This window comes from Protopterus annectens, chromosome 9.part0, assembly GCF_019279795.1.
Source record: "Protopterus annectens isolate FY-2018-M chromosome 9.part0, PAN1.0, whole genome shotgun sequence".
Taxonomy (NCBI): Eukaryota; Metazoa; Chordata; order Ceratodontiformes; family Protopteridae; genus Protopterus; species Protopterus annectens.
The window spans coordinates 1,740,487,919-1,740,513,655 of record NC_056743.1 but is presented as its reverse complement, the minus strand read 5'-3'; the positions used below and the strand labels follow the sequence as shown (position 1 = coordinate 1,740,513,655).

The following is a 25,737-nucleotide window of genomic DNA, read 5'->3' as shown; positions in this document are numbered from 1 at the left end:
CACATGAGCCCCCCCATGCAACATCTGAGGCGTCTGTGGTGAGAGTCTGGCTGGCAGGCGGAAAGGCATACCCTTGTTCTGAAAACAGGCTGTCGCTCACCAGAGGAACACAGGGAATCAAGGGAAGAATCAAGTCCAAGTCCTGTGTGTGTTGACACCAAAGATTCTTGAGGTACCATTGAAGTTTTCTCATATGCAGCCTTGCGTATGGGATCATCAAAATACATGAAGCCATGAACCCCAGCGTTAGCAGGAATTGCCTTGCAGAGAGCTGGGTCATGCTTGCCAAGTTCATGAAGTAAGCCGAAAGGTCTTCTTGCTTCTGTTGAGGGAAGAATACCAACCTGGGTGGCTGTATTCAGACTTGCTCCCAGGAAAACAATCTCCCTTGTAGGAACCAACTTTGACTTCTTTTTGCTGCGTGTGTAACTCAAAGAGGTGAGAATGTTCTTCACAAAATCCAAATTCTTTTCTAGTTGCTCTGGGGAGTTTGCCTGAATGAGACAGTCACCCAGGTAAGGATAAATTTGAATGTTTCTCTGCCTGCAAAAAACAATGGCTGGAGCCAGGCACTTTGTAAAAACTCTGAGAGCAGTAGATAAGCCAAATGGCAATGCAGAGAATTGAAAGTGTTGCTCCCCAGCCCTGAAGCAGAGGAACTGCCTGCAACTTTCCCTTATTGGGATGTGCAGATAAGCCTCCTTGAAGTCCAAAGTTACCAGCCATGAATCCTTGCCCAGCATTGGTAGTAACTGTTGAAGGTGAGCATCTTGAATTTGGGAATCGCCAGAAAAGGGTTTAGAATAGACAGATCCAGAATAGGGCGCCAAGTGCCCCCTTTCCTGGGTACTAGGAAAAGTCTTGAATAAAAACCTAGGCCTGCCAGATTTGCAGGAACTGGCTCTATAGCCCCTGTAGTCAGTAGAGAAGAAATTTGAGTTTCTACCTCTGCCATGAGAGTTCTGGGTATGTCTGGGTACCCTTGCAAAACAGGGAAGGTGTGAAAGTAAAACTTGTAACCTTGGTTCACTACATTGAGCACCCATTTGTCGTCTGTGATGGTAGACCATATCTCTGCGAATCTGGCTAATCTTCCCCCCAAAGGAAACCCAGGGCCAGCAGAGGTAGGCACAAGAAGGCCGGAGTCATTGAGAATGTTTGCTTTGGGAAGCTGGCTTAGAACTCCCCGATTTGGCAGAAGAAGAATGCCATTCTTTAGCCTTTTGAGGGGCAGAAGCCTGCCCTCTGGAAGATCTGAAACCCCTAGGCCTAGAGCGACCCTGCTTGCCAGGATCAGTGAAAGACCAATTTTTGGAAGGATAATGCCCACTAAACCGAGGAGGCTGAACTTAAAGGAAATCTTTTACAGCTTGCATAGATTTTTACTTATCCTCCAACTTCTTCAGTACCTCCTCAGCCTTATTACCAAAAAGACTGTCCTTGTGCAAAGGAACATCCAGCAATTTAGATTTAACAGGTTCAGAAAGAGGCTGTTCCCTGAGCCAAGCATGCCTTCTAATTACGGAACCAGTGGCTGCTACTCAGCAGGAAGCCTCCAAATTGTCAAAGCCACAATGAAGTGAATGCTTATTAACTAAAGTGGCAGAAATCAGTAAGTCTTATAAATCTATGTTCTCCGTCAAGGAAGAAAAATCTCCAAGTTTAGCCTTAATAGCCTCCAAAGTATGCTGCTGAAACTTAAGCATGTGAAAAAGACAATTCACGGATCTAATGGCAAGAGTTGCAGAGGTATAGACTTTTTTACCCCACCTGTCTAAGGCCCTTGACTCCTTATCAGAAAGTACAGGATTTTTTACAATAGTAGCCTTAACACCCTTGGGGCCTTGAGAAATAATTTCTGGATAAGCAGTAGGGTTTTTAAAAAGGAATTGATGAGATTCAGGAATCCTATAATACCTATCCGTTTTTCTAGGGGCAGGAGGGACAGAATTAGGAGTTAAAGAATTTTCCATAAAAACATCATCCACAACTTCCAAAACTGGAGGTATAAGCCAGAGGCTTATGCTGTGGCAAATCCAAAAATTCCCTGATTCTTTTCTTACACTGAGGAAAATCCTGACAGTCTCATTTAAAGTGCTCCCTAAGAGTATTCAAAGTATCCCCAAAGGAAAAATCTTCTGGAGGCAGAAGGGATAGAGTCCTCAACATCAGAATCCTCAAAGCCAGAAAAAAGTTGAGAATTTCCTTCTTCACCAGCAGACATACTGGAAATCTCAGCATCTGAGACAGACAAAACATCAGGAGATAATTCCCTAGTCCTCTTTGAAGGGGGGGGGGGATGAGAGCCCATAATCACGGAAAGAAGATCACCAGCCATCTTTACCAACTGGGACTGAGGCACAGGAGGGGAGGACGATGCCTGCTTGTGAGTAGGTTAGCGGCTGGAAGGTTTACTAGCAATCCGGAGGGACTCGGTAGGCCTAGCAACTGCAGAAGTCTGAACTAAGGTAGTCGTTCTGGCTCTGGTCTCATGTCGAAAAGAAGAGGCATTAGAAGCCGGTGCCTGCAAAGCAGCTCCGGACCCATCTGAGGCGGTGACAGGCAGAGGGTCTGAAGATGAAATAGCAGCCTGTGGGGAATGGAGGACTCCGTAAAGGTCTCAGCAGAGGCTTGCGGCTGAAATTCTGCAGACTGCAGGGGCTGGGAAAACGCCTCAATGACTACCACTGCGCTGATGACCATTTCACCAGTGCGTCATCAGCAGATTTAACCCTAGGCCTGTCATGGTCCTTGTCTTTGCATTTCTTAGGAATATCCAAAGTCGGGAGACCAGAAGACGCCATACCAACAAACTTAGGCCAGACTCCGAAATGCTTACACAAAATCGTTGCTCTACGGCGTATGGTACGCGGGTTAAAGGAAGCACAGAGATCACAGTTAGGGAAGTCATGCTCAAGGCCCAAACAAGTTATACAATAGGAATAGAATCTGTTTTCCACAGGCAAGACAGCTATTAATTTTATCTGACATTCATTAAAGCAAGAAAACAGGATCCCCAATGGGGTACTTATCTGAAGGCGTCTTCAACTTGGTAGTCGGAAAGCAAAACTAAGGTAAATGGCCGACCGGCACAAGTGCAACTTGCATCTGCTTCAGGCTCCGTGGCAAGAAAGACTGAGGAAATGATGTCGGCTGCCTCCCTTTATACTTGATGTTCTGACAGTTTTACAACCAGCAGCAGCCGACGTCATACACCAAGGACTCTGGTATTCAGGCCAACTGAGGGCTACCGGGAGCTGGATAACCCATATGTGAGGACTGCAACAGTGAAACATGAAGAACATCAGATTTCCTGGAAGGTCTAATATGACGGATGACTTAAAGAAACTGTTTGACCTCAAACCCAGAGGCCAAAGGAGGAGTTAAAGGCAGATAAGCAGAAATAGCTGACAGGTGGACTTTAATAGAAGAGTATGCCAACCCAGCATTGAGCAATTCACACAAATAAAAAAGAACCAAAGGAACATCCACAATACGTGGGTCCAGGTTATGAGAAAGATACCAAACAGAAAACCAAACCAAAATCCTATCACCCACAGTGTTAGTTGAACTGTGGACAGGTGGGGATGGATGAGAGATCCCTTGTCTTGTGTGAGAAAATCCACCCTGTGAGGTAATTTGTGATGACTGCCCTTGGCTAAGTGCAGAAAAGGGAACCAATGTTGTCTGGGCCACAAAGGAGTCACCAGCAAGATTTTGGAAGCATCCTGTTTTATCTTGCACAGGACTTTTGGAATGAGAGGATGGGGAGGGAAGGCATAAAGCAAAATCTCCTGCCATGAAAAAGATAGGGCATCCACCTTCCAGACCAGAGGACATTGACTCCTGGCACAAAATAGAGGAAGCTGCCTATTCAGAGGAGGCAAAGAGATCTACTTGAGGAATACCTCACCAGTGGATAATGTCCAGAAACACATCCCTGTGAAAGATCCACTCATGAGATTGTGTTATGGACCTACTAAGGGAATCTGCCACAAAATTCTGACTTGAAGGAATGTACACTGCCGGAAGTGTGACTTGGGACTGAATCACTAACTTCCAAACCTGACGTTCCAATCTGCAAAGCAGATAGGACCTTGTCCCACCTTGGTTGTTGATGTACCACATCACTGTGGTGTTGTCTGTAAAGATCTTTAGGGGCCCTGGAGAAAACAGAAGATGAAAAGCAGTAAGTGGCAACAGAAGAGCTTGCATCTCCTTGATACTAATGTGCTCCTTCTGCTGCTGAGGACACCAAAGGTCTTGCACCTTTAGGTTTACAAAGGAAGCTCCCAAACTCCCTTCTGCAGTGACAATGAATAGCTCCTGAAACAAAACAGGGGTTGAAAGGAAGACCCGGATTCAAAGTTAGTTGGTGAATCCACCACTGAAATTCCAACTTGTGGCACAGAAGAGGGGGAATTGGAAACTCTAGAGTATGAGCATGCTGAAGCCAAACTGACTTTAGATACCACTGAAGCTTTCTCATGTCCAGTCTGGTGAAGGGAAGCATAGGGAAGGTGGATGGCATGAATCCCAGAGCCCTTAGAAATTCCCTTCCTGAAAGTAAGGACACGAGGAGAAGGGACTGAAAAAAGTCAAATCCTTGGGAAGAGGCAGGGATGCTAGCTTAGAAATGGTCTGGATCTTGCATCCCAGAAAAGCGTGATCCCATGACAGAAACAGGAAGGACTTTTGAAAATTTACAGTGAATCCAGGCTTTGCAACACAGTGATGACCCACTAAAGGTGCTGTAAAAGAATCTCTGGAGAGGAGGTTTGAATAAGCAGGTTGCCTAAATAAGCAAAGACTCGAATGCCTTTGAGTCTGCAAAACGCAATCACAGGGGCTAGGCATTTGGTGAATACTCTTTGGGCAGAAGAGAGGCCAAAGGGCAAAGAAGAGAACTGAAAATGCCAGGAAGCAACCGAGAAACATAAAAACGTCCTCAAAAGGGGATGAATAAGGATATGGAGATAGGCATCCATCCTTGAGATCCAGAGAAACCATAAAAGCAGAAGGAAGTAGAAGAGGAAACAAAATCTGAAGGGATAACATTCGAAAGGAAGGAACCTCCAGAAAAGTATTCAGGTGAGAAAGATCCAGAATGGGTCTTCAAATGTCTTTCCTGGGGCCCGAAAACATTCTGGAATAAAACCCCTTCCCTCTTTGAGCAGCTGGAACCTCTAATAGTTCCCTGAATCAAAAGACCCTGAAGCACCTCTGGAATAGAGCTCAACCGGTCTTGAGGTGGCTGAAGAATGCCCTTGAAGGGGGAAAGAAATTTCCAACCATGAAATACACCAGTGAATAATGGAACAAACCCATTAACCCTGAGTTAGCTTAACCAGACAGGAAGAGACAGAGAAAGACGATGCAATAGATAAATGTGGCTGGGAAGAATCAAGCATTCAGACAGCACCTGGTTTATTAGCAAAGGAAGGCTTCTGAGCAGGAGGGGTCTGTGTAGACTTAGCTGGGGGAACCCTCCTACCACCCCTTCTTGCTTTTGGGAAGAGGAAGAGACTGCCTTCTAACAAAAGCTGGTTTATTTCGATAGTTTCTCTTGAACTTTGGCACAGGGGAAACAAAAATGTGTTTCAGATCCTGTAATTCCTTGCCTTTATCCTGCAGGGATTTGAACAAATCAGCTGCAGCAGCACCAAATAAACATTTTGTTGTCCAGAGGAGCATCCATCAACTTGGCCTTAGTATCATCACGCAGAGGAAGAAGCCGAAGCCAGGAATATCTCCTCAAAGCAGATCCAGAAGCAGCAGCTCTAGAAGAAGCATCTGCTGCATCATAACTACACTTAATGGAATGGCAAGCTACCTGGGGAAGCTCCTAACAGAGACAAGGCAAATGTCTTTCCCTTAGAATTAGGAAGGTCAGAAATAAGCTGGCAAGCCAGAGAAAGAAAAGCCAAAACATACTTGGTCATATGAGTCTGATAATTAACAGCTTGAAAGTGTAGGGTGGCTGAAGTATAAACATTTTTACCTAGCCTTTCCACAGTCCTGCTGTCTTTATTAGAAGGAAGAAGTTTGGTAGAAAGCAGTCATTTGGAAGGCTTGCCAGATGCCACAGAAACCACCAAAAGGTCAGCAGATAGACACTTATAAAGGGATTTGCAGTCTTCAGGTGATTTACAAAATCTGCTTTTTAGGAGCAGGGGGCTGAGAGTTTGGGGCATCAGATGCAGAAGAAAAGGCATCCAAAAAAGCAGCCAAAACAGGAGGAACAGCAGAGGGTCTAGGAGATTTCATCTGAAGGAGCTCATATCTCCACTGCACTTCAGAAACTTGGGATCAATCCCATTTAAAGAATTCCATTATCCTGGCATTTGTATCCCCAAAGGAAATCACCTCAAAATAAGACTCAGGACTAGCAGACTCCGCTTCCTCAGAACCGTACTCCAAAGGGGAAGGAATCTGGGTAGAATAGGCCAGGGATTGGGGGAAGAAGACCAAGGAGGAACCAGGCAGAGACCCCCTGAGAAGGCTTCAAGGTCATAACAGCACTGAACAATCCCTGTGTAAAATTCTGCCATTCACTTTCAGCGTCCTTGGGAGTATAAAAAATATGTTTTGTCTTCTGCTTCTTTTTTAAAGGGACATCCGCCTTACAAAAATTAGAAGACTCTGACGCTGGCCTACACTCAATAATCATAGGTGGGAGTTCCTCCCTAACCAGTATCTGAGAACCCCCCCCTCCAGCCCCTCGGTGGAAATCAGCTGCTGTTCCCCCTGAGTATTTAAAGCGGATGTTTGCAAGGCCTCCGAGGATGTGAGAAAAAACAGATCCATGCTGGACTCTGAACCAGTTGCGTCAGAGGAATCCAGCCCAGAAACTGGACAATCCTCTGGGCTTTCACCAGCCTCAAGAGAGATGTCTGGTGCAGGAGGTGCAGCCAAAGAATCAGACCTGAATTTTTTTGCCTTTTTCTTCAAGGACGGCTGACCCTCATGATGGGAAGTACCCTTTTGTCAATAGTTTTAGATGCTAGTTTTCAAGATTAGTGGTAAGACAAGAAAGATGATTACGTAAGGTCTTTGGAACAAAAGCCTGACAAATAGTACAGGATGTGTGGTCAAGAGAATCTGCTAAACAAAAACTACAGTTGTGTACACTTACCATAAATGTAGATATTCGAGTGTGTTCACTGTTGCAGTCATCACACTTGGGTTATCTGCCTGCAGGTAGCCCACAGTCGGCCCCAATACCAGAGTTTTGGGAATTCAGCGTCGGATGCTGTCATTTCTTCCATGACGTCAGGTCGTCAGGGGAATAAAACAGGCAGCCGACACCATTACATCAGTTTTTCTTGCCCCAGATGTCAGGAGCCCCCCAAATAGGAAGCTAGTATATAGTGTGGAACACCACCAGTAAAAAGTAAATACCACTACCATAAAAAATGGCCATATAGAGGATAGGTAGAAATGATAAAGAAAAACAGGGGACTGGAGGGAGGGAAACCAGGACTGGAACAGTGAATACATTTGAACACCTACATTTATGGTAAGTGTACACAACTGTACTATGTTCTTCATGTTTCACTGTTGCAGTCATCACACTTGGGTTGATTCCCAAAGCTGAGGAAGGGTGGAGGCAGCCAAGAGGAGTTAGGGCTGGCTAGCAAATCCAGCTCAGGATTGAGAAAAATAGGTAAGTGGTAATTCTTGGTGAAGGTGTGTACAGAACTCCAGGTTGCAGCTTCCAGAATGTCCCTGGTAGGGACTCCCCTAAGAAATGCTTTAGAGGTGGAAGTAGCCCTAGTGGAATGTGTTCTGATACCCTGTGGGGGTAGGTTTTCCATGGTGCTTGTAGCAGAAATGGATGCAGTGTGCTATCCATTTGGAAATGGTTTGCTTTGAAATGGACTTGCCCTCTGCCCCTGTAGCAAAGCTGACTAGCAGTTGGTCAGATTTTCTGAAAGGTTTAGTCTTGTCAAGGTAGAACCTGCGCTGTCTGTGCACGTCCAAGGAGTGCAGGATCCTTTCCCCTTTATTCTGAGGATTAGGGAAGAAGGTTGGCAAATGGATGGCTTGGTTTAGAGCCACACTGGAGCCCACCTTAGGCATAAAAGATGGTTTAGTCCTGAGGGAAAACCCTGTCATCATGGAAAATAATGAAGGGTTCCACAGCCATTAGTGCCTGTAACTCAGACAATCTTCTAGCTGAGGTAATGGCTAAAAGCAAGGCTGTTTTCTAAGAAAGGAATTTTAACTCTGTTGAAGCCGCAGGTTCAAAAGGGGGAAGTGTGAGCTTTTCCAGTACAAAGTTAAGGTCCCAGGTGGAGGGGGGTGCTCTCCTAGGAGGTCTTAAGTTGTTAGCCTCTCTCAGGAACTGTTTGATGAGAGGGTAAGAGAATAGAGGTGGCTCAGTATTATAATGAGCTGAGATGGCAGAAGCATGAATCTTAATGGAGGAGAAGGATAGTCCTCTGTGGAGCAGCTCTGCTAGGTAATCAAGGACTTGAGGTAAAGGAGGGCACAGCTGTGTCCTTTCCTTGAGACTGATTCCAAGAACAATCTCTTTTCCACTTTTCAGCATAGGATTTTCTAGTACTAGGCCTTCTGGCCTCAAGAATGACATCCAGCACCTGTTTGCTGAGGGTTGCCGGTGGAGTATTCAGAGGATAAGCCAGGCTGCAAGATTTAGGGTTTGCAGCTGTGGATGCAAAATCTGACCCTCCTGCTGAGACAGCACGGAAGGTGTCTGATGAAGGTGCCAGGGTGGCACTGTTGTCAGACTGCGTAAGAGTGGGTACCAGTGCTGGTGTGGCCAGTCTGGGGCAAAAGGAATTGCCCTTGGGCTGTCCTGTCTGATCTTGAGTAGTACCTTTGAAAGGAGGAGCAGAGGTGGAAAGGCATAAATTGAGAGGTTTTCCCATTTGAAGGATAAGGCTATTCACCTTCCAGGCCCTGCTGTGAGGGTTCCTGATGCAAAATTTGCACAACTGGTGGTTCTCGGGGGAGGCAAAGAGGTCCACTTCCAGTGTCCCCCACCTCTGGATTAGAAGGTTGAAGGTGTTGGGCTCCAATTTCCACTCATGTGGGCTCAGGAGATTTCTGCTTAAGTCGTCTGCCAGTGAATTATGTTTGCCTGGCAGGAAGTGAGCTTGTAGATGCACTTGGTTGCTCAAGGCTGTGTTCCACAGGGTCATGGCTAACCTGCAGAGCGGGTAAGAATGGGTTCCCCCCTGCTTGTTTATATATCACATAACTGTGGTAGTGTCTGTTTTTTATCAGCAGCTGACCTGGAATGATTAGGCATTTGAAGGCTGTCAGAGCATACTGCACAGCTAGCATCTCTTTTTGATTGATGTGCAGGAGGATTTGTCCTGGGCTCCACTTGCCCTGAATGCATTTGCCTGCCATGTGAGCCCCCCATACATAGTCTGATGTGTCTGTAGTCAGGATTTGGACAGAAAAGGGTTGAGTGAAAAGGCAGTCCCTTGTTGTGGTTGCATGTTTCTGCCCACCAAAGGAACTCTGCCCTTAGACAAGGTATGATAGGAATGACTATTTCCAGGTCCTGAGAATGTTGGCACCAAAGACTTTTTAAGTACCACTGAAGTTTCCTCATATGCAGTCTTGCATATGGAATTAGCAGAATGCATTTCTTTGCAGATAGCCCTAGGGTAGCTGGGTTTTGATGGCCATTTGTTTGAAGTAGTTGTTCAAATAGACCTGTTTTTCTGGAGTGAGAAATGTCATATGGGAAATTGTGTTCAAGCTTGCTCCCAGGAATACAATTTTTTGACTGGGCACCAGTTATGATTTCTTTTCGTTGATGGTGTACCCCAATGAAGATAGGAGTCTTTTTACAAATGCCAGGTGCTGAAGTAGCAATTCCAGACTGTCAGTCTAAATCAGGCAATTGCCCAAGTATGGGAAAATTTGGATATTTCTCTGCCTGCAGTATGCTATGGCTGGAGCCAGGCACTTTGTGAATACTCTGGGTGCAGTAGATAAGCCAAAGGGAAGTGCAGAGAACTGATAGTGCATAGAGCCTACCCTGAAGCGTAGATATTTCCTGCGAGACTCCCTTATGGGGATGTGCAGATAAGCTTCTTTTAAATCTAGGGTGACTAACCAGGCATCCTTGACTAGCATAGGGAGAATTGTTGCTAGGTAAGCATTTTGAATTTTGGGACCACCAGAAAAGTAGTAAGAATTGATAGATCCAGGATAGGGTGCCAAGAGCCCTCTTTTCTGGACAGGAACAGTCTGGAGTAGACACACTGTCCCCTTTGTTGTAGTGGAACAGGCTGAATGGCCCTGATATTGAGCAGGGAAAGTACTTGCATTTGAGCCTCTGCCCACTGGTTTGGAGGAAGGTCTGGAAACCCACTTGGGGTTGGCAGTGAATGGAAGTAGAATCTGTTCCCCTGGGATACAATGTTTAGAACCCATCAGTCCTGAGTAATGGACATCCAGTTTTTGGCATGAAGGGCAAGTTTTCCTCCTAGGGGCGCAAGTAGTTGGGCAGGGCTGGGAAGGATAATTGTAAAGTCATTGTGAACTTTTTCCATAAGGGGATGGCTTACCACTCCCTGTTTTTGAGGTGGGAACACTCCATTGTTTAGATCTCTGCATACCCTGAGACTGAAGTCTTGATGGTCTGGTTCCCCTGTTTTTGGACTGAGAAGGCCTGGAAGGGGGTGGAAAGGACCAGAGATAGATTTAGCTTTTCCTTCCATCTTTTTAAGAACCTCTTCTGCTTTGGTGCCAAACAAACGGTCCTGATTTAAAGGAGCGTCTAGTAATTTTGATTTGACATGGTCTGGCAAGGTTTGTTCCTTCAGCCAAGCATGCCTTGTCAGTACAGACCCAGTGAATGCAGCCCTACAAGGTGCTTCTAGGGCATCAAAGCCACACTGCAAAGTATGCTTACTAACTTGGTTTGCAGAATGCATTAACTCTTGTAAATCTTTATTTTCTGCACAATCTGGAAATAACACCATTTTGCGTTTAATTAGTTCCATAATATGTTGCTGGTACTTCAACATGTGAAACTGGCAATTCAATGCCCTGATGGCAAGAGTTTGCAGAGGTATATACCGTCTTACCGCATCTGTCTAAAGCTCTGGAATCCCAGTCTGAAGGAGTAGGGTTTTTGGCTGTAGTAGCCTTAATAACTATAGGTCCCTGGGAAATGGTCTCTGGAACTGCAGTAGGATTCTTAAAGAGTAATTTGTGAGAATCAGGTACTCTGTAGTACCTCTCAGGGTTTCTAGGGGCCGGTGGTAAATTGTCTGGAGTAAGACTGGATTCCATGAAGACATCATCTACAACATCCAGGACAGGGGGTATAGCTAGAGACCTGTGCTGAGGCAACTCTAAAAATTCTCTGAGTCTCTTTTTGGACTGAGGATAGTCCTGGCATTCCCAGCGGAAATGCTCTCAAAGTATGCATGGTTTCACCAAAAAAAAAATCCTCTGGAGGGGAGGCAGAGGGAATGGATTCCTCTGCATCTGAATCCTCAAAAGTTGATAAGGGTATGTCCTGGCAATCAGAAGGGTCAGAGTCAATCCTTTGTCTCTTAGGGGAAGGCTGGCTTCCCCTAATTAGGGTAATAAGGTCTTCAGCCATTCTAAGTATTTGTTTTTGAGGCATGGGAGCTTGAGCATGCACTTTGGTCATCGGTTTTCTAGGCGTAGTGCATACTCTGGGCCTGAAAAACTCAGTAGTTTTAGCTGAAAACGAAGTTGTCGGCTTAATGTGAACATCGGTAGGTCGGAATACACCCTCAGAAGCCGGTGCCTGCACAGCAGCTCTGGACCCATCCAAGGTAGAGACATCCGCAGGTTCCATAGTCGAAGAAGCATCTTGCGGCATACCAGACTTCGAATGGGTCTCAGCAGAGGCCTGTGAATCTGTAGAAGCAGGCATCAGGGGCTGCAAAGGCGCCTCACTGAGTACCGGCGGACTGGCAACTAGCTTAACGGAAGCATTATCAGCAGTTTTGGACCTATGCGGTCTGTCTCTGTCTTTACCATTACACTTTTTCGGAAGATCGGTAATCAGATGGCTTCTCGAAGGCATTTCAGAATACAGAGAATGAGAGCAAAAGAATTTATTGACAAAAATAGCCCAACGACGAATGGTTCAGGCGTTAAAACGCACAAAACCGACAGCGAGTGATGTCATGGTCTGGGCCTAAACAGATGACACAGTAAAAATGAAAATCTCTGTGAGGTATTTGCTTTCCACAGACAAGACAATTTTCTGACATCGGTTAGAGCAAGAAAAAAGAATCCCCAATGGGGTACTTAGCTTTAGAAGACTTCAGGTTTGAAACTCGAAAAACGAAAATTTCAGGTAGCAGCTGACCAGCACATGCAAACTGCTTCTGCTTCGGGATTCTTCTCAGCAAGAAAGACTGATGTAATGGTGTCGGCTGCCTGTTTTCTACCCCTGACGACCTGACGTCATGGAAGAAGCGACAGCATCCGACTCAGAAATCCCAAGACTCTGGTATTCGGGCCAACTGAGGGCTACCTGCAGGCAGATAACCCAAGTGTGATGACTGCAACAGTGAAACACGAAGAACATCAAGCACTGCTCATGACAGTCTTTATGGGGAATCTGTCTCCCACACTGGCATTTACTCTTTCTGGACTACATGAAACCTCACAACAACACAAATGCTAAAAGTATAAATCAAAAAACCCCAACAGGGCGTTATCTGAATAGATAGGTAACCAGCAAGGACTCAGACGATCAGTCCGATTATCAAAGATGGTGTTCGGACTGGTAGGAAAGAGGTTCATAGGATATGTCCAGATGATATCTTTATGCCCTACACCTTGCACAGGAAGCATATGTGTGATGTACGGCGTATCAACAACCTAAAGGCTTTGGTACACTGGCCGGAAGTTGGGCTGCCCTTGCCAGGGGATCCCTCATGTTAAGAATACTGTAACAGTGAAATGGAGGGACATCAGACAATACCAGAAATGTTCTAGATATTGGCAATTCCAATGTCAGGTATACAGGTTCTACAATCACAAGACTGGCAAAGAAGAAGGTGACTGGCAGTTGTTTCTCAGGCACTAAGATTATGGCTGCACCAGGACTCTCCAACCCCTGAAGCACACAAAACTATAACTATGACTTTGCCACTGCTCATATACTGGGGTGAATGATTTCAGGAAATCCTCCTTGGAGGAAATGCAGAGGCCTCTAATTTCTTTCTGTTTAAGCCCTCCAACAGCTTGCTTTGCTAATAACATACAGTTCACCAGCAGTATATATGAATGCCCTAAACACAACATCAGACAAGCTTCAAAGTGAAAAAGACTAACTTCTTCAGAACCCTTCTAACAAAAGCACATTTACTCTGGTCTTGGCTACAAGCAAAAATGACAATGGAAAGAATCCCATTTCTGCACAGCTTGCCTTGCTGCCTGTCACTACTAACTAGAATACTCATACCCCAACCCCACAGACCAGTTTACTGGTACCTTTGTCATGAACCATGAAGTTTATTTCACCCTACATAAGATGTAGTAATTTCTAAACGCAGATCTCTTTACGCATATCAGAAGTGAAATGAAATACCAGAAAACTAAACCACAGGAGTCTAACATTCATGGGGGTGTTGCTAGAAATACTTAAACTCCAAAATGTAATCTGGACTTCTCATAAACCCATTACAATGTTAAGAGTGAAAAAACTTAAAAAATACATATATGCTCAATGTTTCAAGCACAAACTCATTTTGAACTTGTGCACTTTGGTGAGCTATCTTTATCCTTAAAGTCAAACAGCATCTTAGTTGACAAATAGTTGGGAGAGTTATGCAGACGGTGAGCAACATTCATAAACCTCTAGCTTAACTTTTCTAGTCAGATGTACTGAACAAAAGTACATTACTGACTATCTGAAAGACACTTAACAGGTCTCAAGAAAGAAGGGAGTGAGCAAATACCATCTAATAACCACAGATTCAAAAACAGTCATCAGAAAAATCTGGAAGATAGCATGGGACATTGTGTCTATGAGTTGCTAATGAGAATCAAGAAATAGGTTCATAGATCCATAGGTTCATAGATTAGTACTAGGCTAATTGCCCTTGTGGGCCATTTTAAGCCTAGCCAATTACCCCATGTGACAATCAAACCCTGCACCTTACGTCTGCAAGGTAAACACCTTAACCATTCTGCCATCCTCCCACCCACGTAACGTTATTTACTAACCAGAATGCTCCATCTGTGTTGAACATTTTTATTCTTCCTCAACTGTTGAGTTCAGAACCAGTCCATGAATCTGACTTGGCTGCTTCTTCCAGATCACAAAACACAAACTCTATAGCTCCTCCCTTTACCCATAATGCCCCAGTCACCATATATACTACAGATCTAGTTTGCTACACAGAGACCTACATAGTAGTGGAGAATAAGGGAATAATGGAATCTGGGGTTCAAACAAAGGAACAGCAGTTCCTCCAACATCCTTCAATCTTTTCAGGAGTACAGTAAAGGAGGAGGTTGGTGGGAGGGAAGTTCAGGAAGAATGAAAATGGACAGCACAAACGGAATGTTATGGTGACTACATAACTTTTTTTATCTGATGATGTCATTTTCATTCATTCCTCAACTGTTGGGACAGAGTCCCCTGTTACCTAAATCTCAGGAGGACTCTAAGGGAGGATATTCCTGAGCACAGTTGAGCCAAAGTCTGCTCTTTCCAAGAGACCAAATACAATTTGTAATGAGCAATAAATGTATGAAGATTAGCCCAAGTTGCAGCTGCACAAATATCATCCAAAGAAGTTCTAGACAAAAAGGCTGAAGAAGTTTCTATAGATCTGGTAGAATGGGCTTTTTGGTGGTTTTGGTAAAGGCAAACTCACTTTTCCATAAAAAAGGTAATATAATCAGTCAACCATTTGAGTAAGGTCACTTTAGAAACTGGTTTGCGTAATATTAATTCAGAAAATGAAACAATTGTTCGGACTTCCTCAACTCTTTGGTTCTGTGAAGGTAAAAACATAACTGCCTATGAACATCCAAACAGGTGCAACACACATTCTCCTTTGTTTGAGAAATTTGGAAAAAAGACTGGAAGGTTGATAACCTGATAAATATTGGATTCTGACACCACCTTAGGTAGAAAGGAAGGATTGGTCCTTAAAGATATCCTATCCTTGTGAAAAATCGCATAAGGAGGTTTAGAAGACAAAGCCTGATGTTCAGAGACTCTCCTTGGCCGAAGTAACAGCAACTAGGAAAACAGTATTCCAGGTCAAAACTTTTAGTTTAGACTTCGCTAAGATTCAAAGGGGGCTGGGTTAAGGCCTGGAGAACAACACTTAAATCTCAAGGAGTAGCAGAATCATTTAGAGGAGGTCCAAGTAAATATATATTCCTCTTAAAAAAGGCTTTACAAAGCTTGGAGGAAGGTAAGCTCAACTCATTTACTCCAATATGAAAGTTAGAAATGGCTGCTAACTGTACTATGACAGTTGAGGAGCTAGCTCCTTCACTGAAAATTGTAGCTAAAAAGTGAAGAACCTTAGAAATCGGTGCTGAAAAAGGATCTACATTATTTTTATGTGCCCAAGCAAAAAATCTTTTCCATTTACTTTCTAGTTGAAGCTTTGTGGGATGATAATATAATGTGACGGACAGGGGAGGAGAGCCTGGGCTGTCTAGCAATCAACGGAACTGGAGAAATCATATGGTCATCTTGAGGCCTGAGATATCTGGATAAGTCATGCCTGTCAGATGAAACAGTAGGTCTGGAGTTGGATCCAGAATCCAGGGTGGACATAGAAGATGAGGCCAAAGGAAGGGAAAACAAATCTGACAAGGCCAGTAAGGTGCAATGAGGATAACTGTGCTCTTCAATCGAGATGCTTTCTGGAGAAATTTGGGAATGAGGGGTATTGGGGGTTATGCATAAAGGAGACTGGAGGGATAAGCATAAAGTAGAGCATCTCACAGGGACTCTCCCACTGCGGGGATCAGGGCAAAGAACCTGCTGCACTTGTTGAGGGGAAATAGAAAAGAAATGCAGCGTGGCTGACTCCATCAATGGAAAATCCTCTCCACCACCTTCATGCTGACATACCACTTGTGAGGCATTAGACTAGATCTGCTTAACTTGTCGGCAATAAAGATGGAGTCCCCCGGGATGTGGATTGCTCTCAGAAAGCGAATGGATGAGATCACCCATTGCCGTACTCTCAACTTCTCAACAAAAAAGATAAGATCTGGTTCCCCCTTGTTTGGTGATATATCAGACCACAGACATATTGTCAATCTGAATCACAGTAGTCCAGGTTTGGAGAGAATCTTGGAAGGCCTGCAATGCTAGGAGGATAGCTCTCATCTCCAGGACATTGATATGCATATGTTAGCCTCTTCAGGGGAAAATGGTATCATATAACCTCTGGATATTATCCTCCACATCCATGAATCTTTTGCAATTTTTAGTCAGGCTCTCTGGTGCATGGACAGATGACCTCTGACTGCCACCAGAGGACATGCCTCCTTTCAGGACTGTTGATAGGATCTGTCAGAGAAAGTAACTCTAGATCCCCGATTATGCGGACAGATCTGCTGCAGGGATGGCATCTTCCACTGGAGTTCCCAGCTCTACCCCTGGGGGAACTATCTCCATGTGGATCTTGGAAGAGACCCTTGGAATTTTTGAACCACATTTTCCATACACCTTAATGGTCCTAGAAAAGGTCCGTTAAGGGGTCAAAAATTATATACCCACAGCAGACAGGGTTTTCCCTTCATACTCACACCTGCAGAACATATCTTTTACCTTGGGGCCAAATAAGGAGGTTCCATCAAAGGAAGCATTGATGAAAGAAGATTTGAAGGGATCGGCAAAGTCACATAAGCACATCCAGGCATGTCTTCTGATGGAAACATCTGAACCTGCTTCCCGTGAGGTACCTCCAGCTGTGCAGGAGATAAGCCTCATGGACAAGTTTGGAAGAGACTGAAGGCTAGCCACCTGAGAGGAAATAGTGCTGTCTACCTCAGAGGATATGGCCCCAGAGAGGGATCTGGAAAGTTCTTTGATCAAATGGCTCTGGAGTCTCGTAAAATGTGCCAAATAATTCAGTAACCCAAGGGCGAAGGCTGCTGAAGCACAGATATGCTTCCCAAACCTGTCCAATGCCCTAGACTCCCTGTTATGGGGAACGGACAGAGGAACTTTGCTCTGACTGTTCCTTCTTAGTGGCCGCCGCTACGACTATGGCATTATCGGATACTCCTTTACTTCAGTGATATAAAAAAATTATAAGAATTATATAGAAAAAGAGCTAACTCACAAAAAACTCTTAAGGCTCACTTAAGAGTTTCACAACCTATGTCCAAATGCTATGGAGGCAAATGAGATCTCGGGTCTGTAAGGTAACTAAGGCAGTATGGGAAAAGGGAGGAGCTCGAGAGTTTCAGTGTTCTATGATCTGGAAGACGCGGCCGAGTCAGATCCAAGGATTGGATCCAAACCCAACAGTTTTGGAATGAATGAAAATGACATCAGATCATGGGTTTTGGCTCCCCTAAGTTTCCATTTACATGCTGTATGACTCTGGGAAAGATATTAGATTAGACAATACTCACACTTTCAGGTCACCCCTTTAAAAAGGCACTGACGCCTGCTAGGCTTATTCGACTAAGAGATGAATAAAAATGTTAGCATCCTGACATAGCTGAAGATTAGCAACACATCTGCAAATCATTCTTAAACGAGAGTTAGGGCACTGAACTAAAATGAGTGTTAAGTGAAAAATCATTTTCTGAGAAGATTATTTCACTTATGCAGCCTATGTGAAAGAAGAAATGCACAAAACTGCCAAAACAGGCAAGTAGCTTGAAATACTAGAAGTACAAGGTTAGAATATGCAGTGTCCAAGCTGACAAATCATTACTCAGCACTGGCGTTCTAAACTGCAAGTTTTGGAAGAATGACATATGCTTTACTAAGGACAAACATTTCGGGGTGGGGAGAGAACAATACAAAAATAAATCAAGGAATCTGGTTTCAGCTAAAACTCTAACAATAAGGAAATAATTCGTTTTTTTTTTTTTAACTTATACTGCGAATGTAGCCCAATTGCAAAAGAGCAGTCTAGTTAGCACAGTACAATGAATACATCTACACTAATCATGTAATACTTACTTCCTCATCTTTGTACCAAGAGAGGGATTCCGCAGTTAGGACAAACCAGAACTCCTTTGAGCCTCCCTTTAGGATGCTGATGTTGTTAAGTGTAAGCCAGCCTCTGCGAATAACCTACAGGAAGCAAAACAAATCAAGAAGAAAAAGCAGACATTAGAACCAATTATTTTAGTAATGTTGCTTTAAGTATGAATCATCAAATATTTAAATACAACAGGATGCAGCTAGTAGAATTTGTGATACTTCAGGGCATTTTTACCTTTCACAATACATTGGTAGATGTATTACCCTTGACCGCAATTAACACTGCTAAAATACGGAGGAGTTATGAAAGACAATACTATACATAACAATGACCTACCAGGTATAATGCACAGGACCACCTATTCATCTACCATTTTACTGTTATTCTCTAAACAAGCTAAACATGAACGGTAGGAACTGACAAAGTAATACAAAACCACAAAAAAAGCACTAAAAAGTATAAACAACGGCTCTCTGAAGAAGAGAATATGATTTTTTTAAAGGGTGAAAGTCCAAATTACTGGAGCAGTTTCAATAATTTTGATCAAAGTTTTCAAAGACCAACTTATGTTGTGCTACCCATGTAGTTAACTAAATTTTAATTTATCTCGGTTGAAATGTTTTCTCTGGGATTAGTCCACTACTACAATTACAAAATACACACACAAGCCTTGAGGAAGTGGACAGACAGGAAGACAAGGCTCCAAAAATACAGTAAAGACAGTCAAAAACTGAGACATGCTCCTTTATATCCACCAGGACTGCCTGGAGAAGAGCCAAGGCTGTTTGCAAACTGCTAATCTCAAAAAGGTAAGGCATGACTTGGCCCCACACAAACTGAAGACTTGGGTTCTGAAGAAAGAATATGTACATTGTAGAAATGCAAATGTGTGTGCTGGTTCTCTTCTCAATCTACAGAACTACACGTTGCTTTAATTTTGTGTATGCTATACATCAAACTGTTTTGAGTATATATAGAAGACATCCTGTGATGAAAATGCAGCAGAATCCTGCTACTTATCACTCATGTCAGTTTTGTTTACTACATTTCAGGACTCAAAAGGGACTCCTGTCAAAGCAATACAGTCACAAACATTGTTTTGCTAACACATGCCCACTCCCCAAAAAAGAAACAGTCATGTACCACTAACAGCGAGAAACACAAAGCAAAGCAACCACTTTTTGCAGAGATAAGCCATCCTGAACCCCTTCTGCATGGGTATGAGTAGAAGTGACTTAAATATACTGACTTTATGGTCACAGAACTGTGGAAAAAGGAACACCCTCACTTTACTGCTGTTAACAATACACCAACTTCATTTGTGGTTCAAATTATAAGTGAAATCCACTTTTCTGCTGTCCCACCTCCAATTATAAAATATCCCACTCAAAATAAAGTGGATCTCAAGCACAACGAACAGCACACGCCAAGCACAAGTCTTACTACCAATCGATATTACAGGTGTGATGTTTAAATGGTGCTGAATAAACTGGAATGGGATATGATCACCCAAAAGCACCAATAATGTTTTTCAACCTTGCGGGGTTTTTTTATTTATTTTATTTGACATTTGTTAACTGGGTTAGTCCAGTGGAGACTCTAGAAGAAAAGCTCCAGGTACTAATACAAAATATTTTAGAGTAAAGAACATATACACAGGTCAAGTACATCAGATAATAAATGCAAACATTCTTTTAGGTAAAAGACAGTTTAATAAGAGATCAGACGTTACACAAAGAACATAAGATAAAATGAAAACAAATAATGTCATTACATTCTGGAAAACTAAGAACAGTATATACAAAGGATGGGACTATGGACTGAGGTGAAGTAATAACTTAACAAGAGAAAGGTGGGTTGAGAGTAGAGATCATGGATACAAGGTATAGGAGGTAAAACAGAGAGAAAAGTTGGAAGGAAGAGGTGCAACAGATTTATAACAGGCATTATTTAACATATGGGGTTTGACATGGACAGTATCATATTGGTTTGTAGGTATTGTTTGAGTTCATGTTTAAACAGATGCCTTTGGGAGATGCTTTGTAACTTGAGGGGAAGTTTGTTCCAGGCATAAGCTATTGAGTGTTTGTAAAGGGACTTACCAATATTTTTGTTTGGTTTGTAAATGTCAAGGAGACGTTTGTCAAAAGTATATAGTAGGGGGGGGCAAGTTGTAGGATATAAGATTAGCGATGGAGGGACATGAAGGAGGATTGTTTAGGATGGGGTGGGTAATATGTAATTGAATGAGTAGTAATTTGGTGAATTCGGGCCAGTGTAGAGGTTTGAGGACATGAGAGTGATGAGACTTGAAGGGTAGATTAGTGGCAACCCTGGTAATTTTACTGTACGTTAGTTCAAGTTTGAAAAGTAGAGTAGACTGAATGTTAGTAACAGGAGCTGCATACAGTAGGCAGGGTAACAAAAGAGACTGAGCTAGAGAGAGTTTAGAGGAAGCAGTTTGGAATTTCCAATTGTGATAGAGAAGACCTAGTTTCTGGTGTTTTTTTTAATATATATATAAACTGTTGAATATGAATATCATATTTCAGCTCCTCATCAATAATGATGCCCAGCAGCTTGGTATGGGGTTCCGGCATGATAGTATTGTTTAAAGAGGTGATAGAAAAGGAGGACTTGAGATGAGCCACAGATCTGGGAGTGAAGAGAAGTTTAGTTTTTTTGGGATTAAGTACAAGTTGATTATCGGAGAGCTATGTTTCAATATAAGAAAATGTATTTTGTGTAAGTGCTAAGAGGTCAGGGATGTTAGGGGCAGTGGACATTAGTGAAGAGTCATCTGCATATTGTAAGAGTCTGGAGTGGTGACAGACTGAGTGAAGGTTGTAAGTAAAGATATTGAACAAAAGGGGCCTAAGATAGATACTTGTGGAACACTGGTGTTAACTGTAAGGAAGGGAGAGAAGACAGTTTGCCAGTGAATGTATTGTTACCTGTTGGAGAGGTAACTTGAGAACCAGTTTATAGAGGAGGTAGAGGGATGGAGGTTGGATAGTTTAGTTAGCAGTTTAGGGTGAGAAACAGTGTCAAAGGCCTTAGAAAGATCAAGGAATAAACAGGAGACTAGCAAGTTGTTGTCAAGGGCTTCTGTTACTGTTTGGGTGAAGGAAAGAAATGCAGTGGAGGTGCTGTGGTGAGGTTTAAAGCATTGTTGGGAGGGGGTAAGTAGGTTATTGTCAAGAAGGTGTTTGAGTAATTCGGTGTGAATACATTTTTCCAGAATTCTGGAGATGGCAGATAGGATTGCAATGGCTCTATAGTTGGATGGGTCAGTAGAGTTTCCGCCTTTATGAAGAGGGATTGTAAAAAAAGCTTTCCAGATTTCTGGGACATAGGCTTCTGTTATGGATCAATTAATAAGAATGGAGAAAGAATAGGCGATGGATTCAGCAGATATTTTAAGAAAGCAGGAAGGTAGTTCATCAGTGGAGGGGGAACAGGGTTCAAGTTTGAAAAGAAGAGATTTGATGAAGGAGATGGGGACAAGTTTGAAAGAGAGGGAATTGAAAGGTGAAGTTTTGGGAGATAAAGGATGAGAGGGGGAGTATTACCATTTTGGGTAAGTTTCTGGACTGTCTATATGAAGTAATTGTTAAGAAGGGTGGCAGTTTCAGTAACTGTATGATGTGGGAAGAGGTTGGGAGTAATGGGATTGCCATGATGGATGAGATGGTTAATACAGCACCAGAATTGTTTATGGTTTTTAAGTCCGCTATTTTGGCTTGAGGTGAAGACATGTCTCATCATTGTTGACAAGTTTTATGGACAGATTCCTAAGTTCTGTGTATTTTAGATGTAGAATAGGGGACTTATTTTTAACCCAAGATTTCCAGACACTGTTGGGTTGATGCATTATAGAGTGGGTATGTTTTCAGAGCCGGGGGGGTGGATTTAACTTTGATTTTTCTAATGGGTGCCAAGGAGGTCAGTATGTCAAGGAATACCTTATTGAAAGATGCTACTGCATCGTTTAGAGGGAGGTGTTGAAGGAAGAACCATTCTATTTTAGACAGTAAGGAGTTAAAACCATCAGGATTGAAATGGGTGAGTTTGCGACAATCTCTATAGAGATGCTCTTTTGGAGTACATGTGGAGAATCTTTGGATAAAGGTTAGGGAGTTTGCCAGGGTTATGATAGAGTTTTGGGTCTGAGGTAAGAATCCAGTCAAGGATAGGTCCAGGGTGGTGTTTTTGTTAGCCCAAATAGGAGAGGATATGAGTTGTTGGAAGTCAAGAAAGTTGAGACTAGTATTGGGGATAAAGTTGAGAGTTTTGTCCACTCAATATTAACATCACCAAGCATGAGGGTTTCATATGGAACATTCTGAGTAAACCAGGAGAGAATGTTTTTGAGGAAAGGGAAATTATTCCCAGGAGGTATGTAGATGGAGTTGATGGCAATTTTTTATGTGAGTTTAAGTGACAATTTACAATGAGGAATTCAGCTGGCTCAAAGCTAGGTATAGAAAGGGAGAGTGGAGAGAGACTGAGGAGTTCAGAGTATAGGATGGCAACACCTCCACCCCTCCTACTGATTCTAAGTGGAAGATGATGTAGTCGGGAAGTAATATTTCAGTGTTAGTAATGTGGGGTTTCAACCAGGTTTCAAATAGTGATAAGATATGGGGGGCTTTGTTAGCTATCCAGGAATGCAGTTCAGTAATTTTATTTGCTAGGCTTTGGATATTTAAGGAGAAGATCCGTAGTGATCTGGGGGGTGGAGGGAGGGTTGAGGGGGGCAGGGAGAGAGGAATTAGAGGTGTTTTTGAGAAGAGTTGGAGCAGGTGGGTCCTGGGATATCCCCAACTTGTAGAAGTGTATTCACGAATGTAATGACATATATGAGGAGATATGAAGTAGAGGTATGTTTTGATTTTAGTGTTGGTGTAAGAGATCTGTCAGAAAATATGTAGACCTTGAAATGGTCAGTAGGTGTGCTGTGAAAGAGGGTTTGGGAGATAAGTTGTAGGTGAGGGAGGGAGATGGTGATGTGAGTAATGGGGAGAGTAGGAGATGGACTTTGATGGTGTAGAGGAATGTGGTATGAAGTTGATATTGAAAGTAAGAGGAGGAGTGAGGCAATGAGAATAGAATGTAACATGATAAGAAAATAGGATGTGTATTGAGGGAGGAGAAGTGTGCAAAGAAGGTAATAACTGGTGTAGCTAAAGGAGACTGGAAAAAGGGAGACTATTGATGTTAGTCAGCTACAGTCAGATGAGATAAAGGACGTGCATTAAGGAGGGAGAGAAGTGTTTAGGTAAGGTATTTAAAGGTTCAAATAAGAGAGAACTGGGGATAAGGGACAGTAGTAGTATGAGATTAGGTAAGATGAGATATAGGTAGGGCAACTGGATGAAAAAGGGGGAGGGGTAAAGTAAGGTGCTGGACTGGAGGTAGTAGATGGCAGGATGGTTACAGGGAGAGGGTAATTGGATGACTGACTGGAAAAAATAACTGGTGCAGAGGAGGAAGGTGGGGTTAGGAGAGCATAAATGTAATGAAAGAGGGGGTGGTTGGGAATTGGGATAGGGTAGAGGAGCGGAGTGAGCCCGAGCATAACGAGGGCAAATGGAGCGGGTTGACACGGTTAGAAAAGATGTGGTATGACTGAAAAAAAAAACTATTAGTTGGACAGGGTGGGAGGTTGGCATAATGGTTAAGGTGTTTACCTTACAGACACAAGATGCAAGGTTTGATTCTCACATGGGGTAATTGGCTATGCCTGAAATGGCCCACAAGGGCAGTTAGCCTAGTACTAATCTATGAACCTAGGTAAGTGGCAGTTATTCCAAATGCTGAATAAGTTAAGTTTACAGTCTCAAAAGGAATGGTGCTTTTTTTACTTTGTTTAGCAGGGCACTAAAATTTAAAAGGAGCTGAAATTGAAGTACACTACACATTTAGTTAATTACAGCAGGGCACTAAAATTTAAAAGGCGCTGAAATTGATGTACACTACACATTTAGTTAATTACAGGAGCACTGCAAAATAGGCTTATGGGGAGACAGCTAGGGCTAGTAGTAATATACTAATCTATGCCATCATCTGGTGGCCAGAGGGGGGGGATTTACAACAGAGAAAAGAAAGACTGGAAGGGGAAAAATGGACAATCTCCGGGCAGTCTGTGAAAGTGTGGAAGCCAGAGAAATCCACTGCTACAGTACAACCACTCTTACTAGGGAGGTAGTCACCTAAGACTTAAATACGAGTGCCCTTCCAAGTCAGTGTAATCTGAGGGTGCCCCAGGCAAATTGTTTACAATTTGCTGTGTTGAGTTTATAAATTGTGCAGTTCAGGCTGATTGGCAGGGGCAAAATAACCAGTGGGAAGACAACTTAATAAAGATGATTTAATTTAGTTTTAATAATAATCTTCCTACCTGTGTGCCCCCCTTTTTGTCACTGTTTTGAAATGCAAAATAGAAACATCATGATTAGAAGACAGCTATTAATACTTTTTTGTTCCTCTATACTACTGTGTTTTATACCTGCTGCAAATGTTTATGTAAACACGGTCTTTGCACTTAAATGCTTATATTAAGTCTAACACATTCAGGCTAAAATGCTGACCTTGTGACAATTATTTGTCCCATTCAAGTACATGTTATCATGCTTGCTTATACTGCTGTAACCAGTGGAGGTTCAGAAATTTGTCAACAGCAACTACCCAGGAAAAAAAAGGCTAAATAAAGATGGAAGAGAAAGACTGCTTTGGTCTAATTTTGAACAAAACACAAATCACTTTTAACTTGGTAATGGATGAAAGTTGTGTTTGGTGGTGTCACGTCAGAAGGTAAGGCCAGATTAAAGGAATAAGGACCAATGGGGCAATTTGCCCTAGGCCCTCCAGTCTCTGAGATAACCACACCGTATTGTTAGAGCTCAGAATATTCCTTTTTCTCTGACATATGGCGATTTTGGAGCTGGTACATGTAATTCTGTGAGTGGGTGCTTGCCCCCATACCGGGGAGTACAGAAAGTCTTGCTCCCCTGTAAAACAACATTTAAAGTAGAACAGCAATATGTTATATTTACTCTTCTCCTGTATTTCCGGTCTTTTTTCCCATCATTTTGGGATGCAACACTGTGAATGTAGACATTTCAATGGGGGAGCAGGAATACTTACCTTGTCAACTGTTACCACAGTATGCCATCCACCACAACCAGCTCTCAGCTACCATCCATTTTATTTTTCCTTTTCACTGTGATGAAAACAAAAGTTATGGCCTTACCATAATGACAGATCCATGGCGCATTCTTCCATCAGAGTCAACTGTGGGTTACTGGATCAGACTCTGATCTGACACCAACCATTTCAAAGTCTTCAGCCCAAAAGCTCCACCTCCTCTACCCACAATACCCTGCTCTCCTATTCCATCCTCATATCAAGTTTGTCCTCTGACATCCTCCCTAAAGTATCAGATCTAAACATTGTGTTAATAAGAGAAATAACATGTAAATGGTAACAGAGACAAGGACCCTTACATACCAGCTTATAAACCAGGCCACAAGGTCAGCTGAGAGCACCT

The 25,737-nt window shown here is 43.0% G+C and overlaps 1 protein-coding gene across 1 annotated transcript in view; it reads right to left on the bottom strand.

Annotated features, from left to right (window-relative positions):
* Positions 1–25,737, bottom strand: part of DNM2 (dynamin 2) — a 1,995,561-nt gene that overhangs the window by 397,914 nt on the left and 1,571,910 nt on the right. Inside the window, exon 17 of the mRNA XM_044082335.1 lies at positions 18,161–18,274. Within this exon, the coding sequence (XP_043938270.1) occupies positions 18,161–18,274 (114 nt within the window). The remainder of the gene's footprint in view (positions 1–18,160; positions 18,275–25,737) is intronic.